The sequence below is a fragment of a genome, unplaced genomic scaffold (genome assembly GCF_019419815.1).
Source record: "Pyrus x bretschneideri cultivar Hongxiangsu unplaced genomic scaffold, Pyrus_bretschneideri_v1 Contig8, whole genome shotgun sequence".
In the NCBI taxonomy this organism is placed as follows: domain Eukaryota; kingdom Viridiplantae; phylum Streptophyta; class Magnoliopsida; order Rosales; family Rosaceae; genus Pyrus; species Pyrus x bretschneideri.
The window spans coordinates 4818663-4828354 of record NW_025999820.1 but is presented as its reverse complement, the minus strand read 5'-3'; the positions used below and the strand labels follow the sequence as shown (position 1 = coordinate 4828354).

Sequence of the window (9692 nt, the reverse complement as noted above, 5' to 3'; positions counted from 1 at the left end):
GATCCCGCCATTTCCCTCCTAATAAAATATCCCTTCCCGCCAAAACCACAAAATGTTAAGGTGACTACACCCAGAACCACTGACACTCACACACAGAGATCCACCACGCAGTCAATGGCGGACGACGAGCAAGCAACGGCTGCCAACGCCAGGCGGCGGAGCCGAGGACCAGAGGCGTCGGCCCGTGCCGGAGCCCTCGAACGCCTCAAAGCTCTCCGCCATGGCGGCCGCCGATCTGAAACTGGCGGGTTCCAAATCAAGATGGAGGACCGAATCTACGACACCGTCGGAGACGACGAGTACGACGCAATTGTCGCCAAACGACGGGAAGAGGTCTGGGGCTTCATCGTCGACGACAACGGCCTAGGGTACTGCGATGAGGGCGAGGAAGAGGACTGGACCCGGGCCGGTCCGTCATCGGATGAATCGGACGGCGGCGATAGGCCCAAGAGGAAGAAGGTCGAGAAAAAGGAAAAAGACAAGGACAAAGAGCCTCGGCCCAAAAAGCCCAATTCGTTGCTTACGGCGGCGGCGGCGATGATGGGGAAGCAGAGGCTTTCGTCGATGTTCACGTCGTCAGTTTTCGGGAAAAATAGAGATAATGAAAGGGGGAAAGGGTTGAATTGTGATAGTATTGTCGATGATGTGATTGCGGAGTTTGCGCCGGATGAGTATGACCGGGAGAAGCGGAGGAGGGGACAGTCGAACAAGATTTTTGTGTCGAATTCGTGTGTTAAGAGTGAAATTGGGTCTGATAGGGGTGTCAATATAGCAATGAAGGTTGAATTGGATAGAGTTGTGGCAAGTGGTAGTGATTCTGTGGTGGGTTCTGTGCAGATTTATGAAGGGGTTGAAGAAAATGAGGGCAAGAAGGAGGTGGTTTTCGAAGTCGGTGATCCCCCAATTGAGGAAATCCATGATTTTTCAGAGGGGGAAGGGGCAATTGAGGAGAAAAATGTGAATTTCATTGAAGAGAAAGTGGAACATGTGAAGAAAAAGGAAGAGGTTTTCACTTTGAATGCAAAGATTAAGGAAGATAATAAGGACCCGTCATTGAGTGCTATGGCTGGATGGAAGGCGGTGAGGACTGGAGGGGATGGGAATGTTGGTGGCAGCGTTGTGGAGGTCAATAGTGGCTCAAATAACGAAGAGCTTTTGCAATGTGATCTGGAAGAAGATGGTTCACTGCCTTTTTACATGATTGATGCTTATGAAGAGTTCTATGGTGCTAATATGGGCAAGCTTTATCTGTTTGGGAAGGTAAATATGACAATAGTTTGATGTAACTTAAATTCTGTTTGGTTCGTTATGAATGAAAGTTTGTAAATCTGTTTCATTTCTAAAGTGTAGTTCTTATCTTGCATGTTTGATCATGTTGCACTCTAGGTCAAAGCAGGAAGTACATACCAGAGTTGTTGTGTGGTTGTAGAGAACATGCAGAGATGTGTCTATGCAATTCCAAACAGTTCTGTATTTCACAGTGATGAAATCATGAAGCTTGAAAAGGATGCCGAAGAGTCAAGGATATCATCCAGAGAATTCCGTACAAAGCTGCACGTAGGTGTTTGTTTTTCAACAAGCGGGAACACACATACCATGTAGTTCTTGTTGGACTAGCATTTAATTTTCTTTGCTGCTGATCATGCTTTTTTTTTTTTCCTGTTATCAGGACATGGCTTCGGGTTTAAAGAGTGACATAGCAAAGAAGTTGTTGGATCAAAATGTATCAGCTTTTAGCATGGCACCGGTTAAGGTTTGCAGATATAATCATGGATATATTTCCAACTTTGAATTTGATTAAATTATAACCAGTGAAGTTTATTGAGTCTTTGCAGAACTTTCCTGTTATTTGTTCCACTTTGTTGCTCATTGAGTGTTATGTGAACACATGTAACAGAGAAACTATGCATTTGAGCGATCTGACATACCTGCAGGAGAGAATTATGTACTTAAGATCAATTATCCATTCAAGGTATAACACTCAACCTGTAATTGAATCAGTTAATAGAAATAAAGTACACCTTCAATTTGCATATCAACTATGTTACATCTTTCTAGTAAACATTTGGAGTTTCCTAGGTTTTTGTTCTTTACAGCTGCATGCTGTGAGACAGTGATGGTTAATGACTTGATGATTTAGTGTCAAAGTTCATTTGATTCCATTTTTATGAGTACTGATTGCACTGTCGCAGGATCCCCGACTTCCAGCAGATCTCAAAGGAGAAACATTCCATGCTCTTCTAGGAACACATAGCAGGTACAAGAAGTTATAGCATGTCCTTCAGTTTGATGTCTGATCTATAACTCTCAAATCTTTCATTTGTGTTTATTCCTGGATTTTCCTAGTGGTGACCTTAGAGAATGGAGCTAGCTTATGTTTCTTTGGCGCTCTTTCTTTAATACATTAGAGAAAACCTAACATATCATAACTTACAGTGCGTTGGAGCTTTTTCTTGTTAAAAGGAAGATAAAAGGACCTTCTTGGCTATCAGTTTCAGGTTCTGAGTTTCGCACAGTTTCACAACGGGTGAGATCTCCAAGTCTGGACATCTGTTATCATTTTAGCCATGATTGTGAGCTCAATATTTTACTTGTTTTTGGGTTCATCTGTGATAACTTTGATTATTCTATCATACAGGTAAGTTGGTGCAAATTTGAGGTGGTCGTTAAATCTGCAAAAGACGTACAGGTCTCAAATTGTCCAAAGAAAACTGCAGAGGCTCCCCCAGTGGTTGTTACCGCAATAAGTTTGAAAACTATTAATTTTGATGAAATTGTCTCTGCATCTGTTATCTGCTGTCACAAGGCCAAGGTTTGTTCTAGAATCATTTTTAGCACTGCTTGTTTTAGTTTTGTTTTTTTCTGTGACTTTTGATGCATCTTCTTGGGATGCACAATTATCTAAGCCTACAGACTAACACGCAATGAAATTTTCATCCATTTGTTTCACTTCTACAGTCAACGAAGTTTGAAGCCATATATTCATATACTATACTTGCTGAAATTTTTTGCTAAGGTTCACCAAAATTGTTTTCAATATACTTATATTGTGCTCTTTGGCAATTCAGATTGACACTCCCGTGTTGGCATCAGAGTGGACAAGACCTGGCATGCTGAGCCATTTTACTGTTGTCCGTAAACTTGATGGAGGCATATTTCCCATGGGCTTCACCAAGGTGGCTACAGAAAAGAATTCTAAAGCTGGATCAAATGTTTTAAGCATCGAAAGCACGTGGGGTTAACTAGCATATCTAATTCTCAATCAATCCTTTTCTTTGCTCTCAATAAAAAAATAACAACTATTCCATTAAAAACTGTATTTTAGGTTCACTGTCCATTGAAGCTGAACTTTGTTTTGCAGCGAAAGGGCTTTACTAAACCGTTTGATGATTGAATTACACAAGTTGGACAGTGATGTTCTTGTTGGACACAATATATCTGGGTTTGACCTGGATGTCCTTCTCCGTAGAGCTAAGGTGGGAATACTTTTGCCTTTATGTTAAAAATTGATTGCATCTATCCTTGTTATGTTTATTTCAATGAGTTTGGTGAAATCATTCTATCATTTGTGATCGATAAGGTCATCCTTTTGCTAAAATATATGCATCTAGAGGCAAACTGGATGAAATACAGACTGCTGACCAGATGCAGTTCGTCATCAGTTACATGATGTTTCGGTGCAACATATCTTGTATTTTGCATAAAAAAAAACAAACAAAAAAACTTGACACTATTTTTAAAGACTTGGTTTAAAGTTTCAAACTATGAACAAAAAACATCACTCTCCAAATGCAGCTTTCTGTCACCGTGTCGTTCCACTGCAAATTTCTTGACCTTCCACTGTTTCAAATGCCTGTTTCTTGTTATGCAATTCTTCTCTTTCTGCTCATCCTGGTTTTTCCACATGCAAATTCATTTGTGCCATATTTGTAAATTCTATGTATTATTATTGGTAACACTCTTTCCTAAAAATTTAAAAATAAAAGCTAAATTATTTTTTATGCATTATTTGTAAGTTCGTACACTTAATCAGCTACCATTTCCCATGAATATTTAAAGATGTTTAATATTTGTAGGCTTGTAAGGTGCCAAATGCCATGTGGTCCAAAATAGGCCGTCTCAAGCGTGCTGTGATGCCTGACCTTGCAAAAGGAGGGTCCAGTTTTGGATCTGGAGCAAGTCTAGGGATCATGTCCTGCATTTCTGGTCGCCTTTTGTGTGATACATACTTGTGTTCCCGTGACTTGTTAAGGGAGGTAAGTACTTGTGTTTTGGATTATATGCTTGGTATTGCTGGTTAGGTTTAGGTCATCAGCGTTTCATGTATGCAATGTTTTGCCTTTCCAGGTTAGCTATTCTTTGACACAACTTGCAAAGACTCAGCTGAATAAAGACCGAAAGGAGATCTTGCCGCATGAAATTCCTAGAATGTTCCAGAAATCAGAATTTCTAACGGAACTGGTACGTTCTCATACTTATATTACAAACTGTATTTGTCTTTTTAGAGTCGTTTTAATATTGTTCTGTTATTTTATGCTAGACTACTACGGCTGTCATTATAATCTCTAGCTTATATAGTACCTCTTATCATATACATACATAGTTAGGTGAAAAGGCTGTGGTTTTCTAATCCAAAACCTATTTTTTTTAAACCTCTCTCGTTTCTTTCTTCACACTAGCCTTCTGTTAAAAAGCTTAACTTTCCTGTCTTCTCTTTGAAACAAAATCATATAGTTATTTTATTCATGTATTCAGATTGACTATGGTGAGACAGATGCATGGCTGTCTATGGAACTCATGTTTCATTTGAGTGTTCTTCCCCTCACCCGTCAGCTGACAAAGATAAGCGGTAATCTGTGGGGAAAAACCCTACAAGTGAGTCCTATGATGTTTTTTCTATTTGATGAATTCAAATTTTGATACTGGACGTGGTCTAAAAGGTATAGGTGGTCTAAATCTAATCTATGCATTTGTCAGGGTGCTAGGGCTCAAAGAGTAGAATATCTTTTACTGCATGCATTCCATGCAAAAAAATATATTGTTCCAGACAAGATGCATCTGAAGGAAACAAATTCGGCAAAGCGTAAAACAGATAATGGTGTTGATGGTAAAAATGTTGATGAGTTGGATGTAAATTTTGATAATGATGCAAAGAAGGATCATGGGAAAGGCAAGAAAGGTCCTGCCTATGCAGGTGGATTGGTATTGGAGCCAAAAAGAGGGTTATATGACAAGTATATATTACTTCTCGACTTCAATAGTCTTTACCCGTCTATTATTCAGGTAAGCATTATTACTTCTGGACTTTACTTACTCCATCGCCTAGATGCCTACTTTCAATTTATTTCTTCTCCCTGATGTAAAGAGAGGGAAATGGTTTTACAGAGTATTCATACTGATTTAATTTTACAGGAATACAATATCTGTTTCACAACAGTGGAAAGATCTTCAGAAGGATTGGCTCCTCGTTTACCATCTAGTAAAAAAATTGGGCTCCTACCTGAGGTATAATATCATCCTCAGTACAGAATTCTTTGTTTACTCATCCTGCACTTTTTAGCTCAAACAGATTGTCTTCATATCTGTCACAATCTGTTATAACATGTATTGTATGCCTCATAGTTTGTTTCCATTTTCTCATTCTCAAGAAAGTAGGTGCATGTATATAATATGCTTTTTCCACTACTTTGCAGTTGTTAAAAGATCTAGTTGAAAGGAGGAGAAATGTAAAGAAATGGATGAAGACTGCATCTGGTCTCAAGATCCAGCAACTTGACATTCAACAGCAAGCTCTAAAGCTGACGGCAAATAGGTTTGTTTTGCCTTTATAGGCCTTTTTATTTTTTGTTGTCACTTTAATTGTATTTCATATATGTAAATATATATATGTGAATATGGTTGGTATTGCAGTATGTATGGATGCTTGGGGTTTCCAAATTCGAGATTTTATGCAAAGCCACTGGCAGAGCTTATAACACTGCAAGTAAGAGAAATATGTGTTGCTTAGTTTTCACTGTAACTGCAGGGGATTGTTCACATCTAATATAAACAAATATGTTGACTTTTACACCAAATGCTTCCATTCAGTTTGAGCAAGTCCCATAATTGTTGTGCAGGGGAGAGAGATTCTGCAAAGTACTGTTGATCTTGTTCAGAACAATTTGAACCTAGAGGTCATTTCTTGTATATCATACTAGCAGTGATTAATGTAGTTTTCCAATATCCACATCTGAGTTATCTCAACTGACTGATTAAGAAGGACGTGCCACTATTGTTTTATCTTGCAGGTAATCTATGGTGATACCGATTCAATCATGATTTATAGTGGACTGGATGATATTGCAAAAGCAAAAGCAATCGCATGTAAAGTCATTCAAGAGGTGAGGTTCTAACCATGATAAAGTGCTATCTGAATATGATGTGGTCAGTAAACTTTCCACTTGAAACCCTTCTCCTGTTTGTTTAATGTTCTTGTCGCTAAAACCATTTTCATAATGGATGCAATTGGTGCGTCTTGATTTGTGAAGAAAGTTCCATTCTTTAACTATCTCTAGAAAAGTCCACAGATATAGTAAAAGAGAAATGTTTCTGCAGAAAATAACATCATAGTTTCCATAACCATTTCTTAGACAATGCAAAGAGCATTTTTTTTTCTTCCAGGAAAGTTGACACTTCAGCACCACCTTATCAGTATCTGTCACAAGATTCTATGTCTTTGAGTTATCTCCTATCTATTTATACAAAGCTTATGTCTGTATGAGGGGTGATTTCTCTATCTTTTTGCATTTTAGGTTAACAAGAAGTATAGGTGTTTGGAAATTGATCTTGACGGGTTGTACAAGAGAATGCTGCTTCTCAAGAAAAAGAAATATGCAGCTGTGAAGGTGCAATTCAAGAATGAGATGCCCTATGAGGTAATATAAAAATTATCAAACTTCCAGTTTCATTTAACAATTTCTTGAGATGATAGAAGTTAATACTTTCTGGTGCAGGTTATTGAGCGTAAGGGCCTTGATATGGTTCGCCGGGATTGGAGCTTGCTTTCGAAGGAACTGGGAGATTTCTGCCTAAGTCAAATTTTATCAGGAGGGTATGCTGTGCTATAGCTCTTTTTATTTTGATATTGTCAGTTTGATTTTTGCAAAGGTTACTGATCAGTCACTTTTGTGGCTCACAGGTCATGTGAGGATGTCGTTGAATCAATTCATGATGCTCTGATGAAGGTGAGGTCGTGGTCCCTTTCCATGTTTTCTGTGTTGAACTCTTTGTGGGTTGATTCTTTGTTGATTTTCCCTTAGAGAACATAGCCATTATACACTAATTCTTCGTAGATTCCTTTCCTATTACGTGGCCATTTGATTAAATGACCGAGTTGTTGTGTTACAATTTTGAACAGGTGCAAGAGGAGATGAGAAACGGACAAGTAGCACTTGAGAAATATGTCATCACTAAGTCATTGACTAAACCACCTGAAGCATACCCAGATGCCAAAAACCAACCACATGTCCAGGTGAGTTCAAGAAGCTTATTTTATGTTCAGTATTAATTGGTCTGGTCCCATATACTCGATGTGTGTGTTTTTTTTTTCTTCATGTTTCTGTTGCATTGATGCTTCTCCAAACAATCCTAGGTGGCATTAAGATTGAAGCAAGGTGGTTATTCTGCGGGTTGTTCTGCTGGCGATACAGTCCCCTATATTATTTGCTGTGAGCAGGTTTGTGATGCAGTAGAATGTGTTCTCTGAGCCCTGTTCTAATATTAAAATGGTGATGTTAATCATGTTTAGCCTCTCACTTTCCTTCCCATTTCTTGGACAGGGGACTAGTTTAGGTAATTCAATGGCGATTGCTCAACGTGCTAGACATCCCGATGAATTAAAACGAGAAGATGGGAAATGGATGATTGACATTGATTACTACTTGTCCCAGCAGGTTCTTTATCCAATTTATTTGCTCTAATCTAACTTGTCATGGAGTGTTGTCATTTGTGTAGTACATTCTGCTGTTTGGTTGATGACTTAATTCCGTTCTGCAGATTCATCCTGTGGTATCACGTCTTTGTGCTTCAATTCAGGGTACCAGCCCCGGACGCTTGGCTGATTGCTTAGGACTTGACTCTTCTAAGGTAAAATCAACATCCCCAGGCATTCTCTGAAGGTGATTGATAGGATTTTTCATTGTAATGTAACTTTGAAATTGGAAAATTTTAGTTCAAAGGTAACTCAAGTGAAGCTGTCAGAGATGATCCTTCCAGCTTGTCCCTTCTTGATGATGAAGAGAGGTAACCTTATCTGGTTTCTCAAGTCTTTCATATTGTCCACTGGTTCCTAAACTCTATAATTTGTTTAAAATTGGAATGAACACGATGAAAATTGTATCTGGAAATGATAGATGTATTCATGTGATGAATTGCAGATTTCGCGGTTGTGAGCCTTTGATCTTGGCATGTCCTAGCTGCTCCGATACTTATAATTGTCCAACTATCTTGAATTCCATTTCTAAGTCAATCACCGAAAAGCAAACAAACTCACAAGCGGAGGAATCTACCAGTGATTTTTGGCATACATTACGCTGTTCAAAATGCCCCGGGGAAGGAGACATGGGCAGACTGTCTCCTGTTATGATAGCCAACCAGGTATATAGACTAACTCATCCCTTTGCACAGTGCCACTATAATTATTTGTCAATGAAACTGTTAATCTTTAGAGATTTGGGGTCTGAAAAAGTGCTTATGGTTTTCATTACCAAATTGTCGTCGGGCATCTAATGAACACACTCCTTCGGATACTGTATTTGTCTTTCAGGTGAAAAGGCAAGTAGACGGTTTTGTTTCAATGTACTATAGGGGCTTTATGACGGTAAATCTTCCTCCTGCAGATTATACTAGGGAACCGCACGGGTGTAGTGATTGTTTTTGGTTGATAAATTCAAATTAAATATCAATCTCTTGATTTTACTTTCAGTGTGACGATGAATCTTGCCAATACAACACACGAAGTCTCAACCTCCGGCTTGTTGGCAATGCTGAGAGGGGAACAGTTTGTCCAGACTACCCTCGCTGCAATGGGCGTCTTGTAAGAAAGGTATGCATCAAAAACTTGTTGAAGAGAAATATAAAAACGCTTTCTTCTATTCTCTCTTTTCGTCTAGCTAACTAATATGCTGTTAACGCGCCTTTACCAGTACACGGAAGCAGATCTGTACAAGCAGCTCTCGTTTTTCTGCCATGTCTTGGATATGGTGCGCTGCATAGAAAAGGTAATCGACTTTTGTCTTCACCGGGGCATTAGTTCTTGGTGTGGAGCTTGTATTTTTAGGAATGGTAAGTCTTAATCTTTTGGTGCAATTGGATTTGCAGACGGAGGCAAGCACTAGACTACCGGTAGAGATGGAGTTGGCCAAAGTTCGGTCAGTCGTGAATTTGGCTGCCTCAACAGTTCAGAGGATACGGGACCGTTGTGCGTACGGATGGATACAGCTGCTAGATCTTTGCGTTGCAGTTTAAATTGTTTTGAAGTTTTGCAGATCTCAGGGTAAAGCGTCATTATTCGTGTGTGTGCGTGTATATATATATTGATTGATTGGTTGCTGCTTTATCAGCAACGTTTATAGAAGGAATTCAAGTAATAATCCAAAACTCTAATCCATTTATCAATCTTCACGTTAGTTATTTGATTTGCAAATTTGATTTTG

General features: G+C 39.0%; 1 protein-coding gene across 2 annotated transcripts; it reads left to right on the top strand.

Annotated features, from left to right (window-relative positions):
* On the top strand, window positions 1-9669 carry LOC103956910 (DNA polymerase alpha catalytic subunit-like). 2 transcript variants are annotated; one of them, XR_007255023.1, is made up of 31 exons: window positions 1-1260; window positions 1387-1557; window positions 1670-1753; window positions 1898-1972; window positions 2193-2257; window positions 2437-2527; window positions 2639-2812; window positions 3069-3232; window positions 3362-3476; window positions 4077-4256; window positions 4348-4461; window positions 4756-4875; window positions 4978-5283; window positions 5413-5505; window positions 5694-5812; window positions 5911-5983; window positions 6117-6173; window positions 6288-6380; window positions 6792-6914; window positions 6993-7090; window positions 7178-7223; window positions 7397-7510; window positions 7631-7714; window positions 7818-7931; window positions 8035-8124; window positions 8210-8280; window positions 8415-8634; window positions 8804-8811; window positions 8963-9082; window positions 9183-9257; window positions 9358-9425. XR_007255023.1 is itself a non-coding variant. In XM_048575486.1 (31 exons), exons 1-31 carry the CDS (start codon window positions 115-117, stop codon window positions 9502-9504), a joined length of 4596 nt encoding a protein of 1531 aa, XP_048431443.1. In that variant the 5' UTR covers window positions 3-114; the 3' UTR covers window positions 9505-9669. The 2 variants fall into 2 exon arrangements, 1 of the variants encoding a protein (XP_048431443.1); XM_048575486.1 differs by having other exon boundaries at window positions 3-1260; window positions 8804-8857; window positions 9358-9669.
* Window positions 9670-9692: the final 23 nt, after the last annotated feature.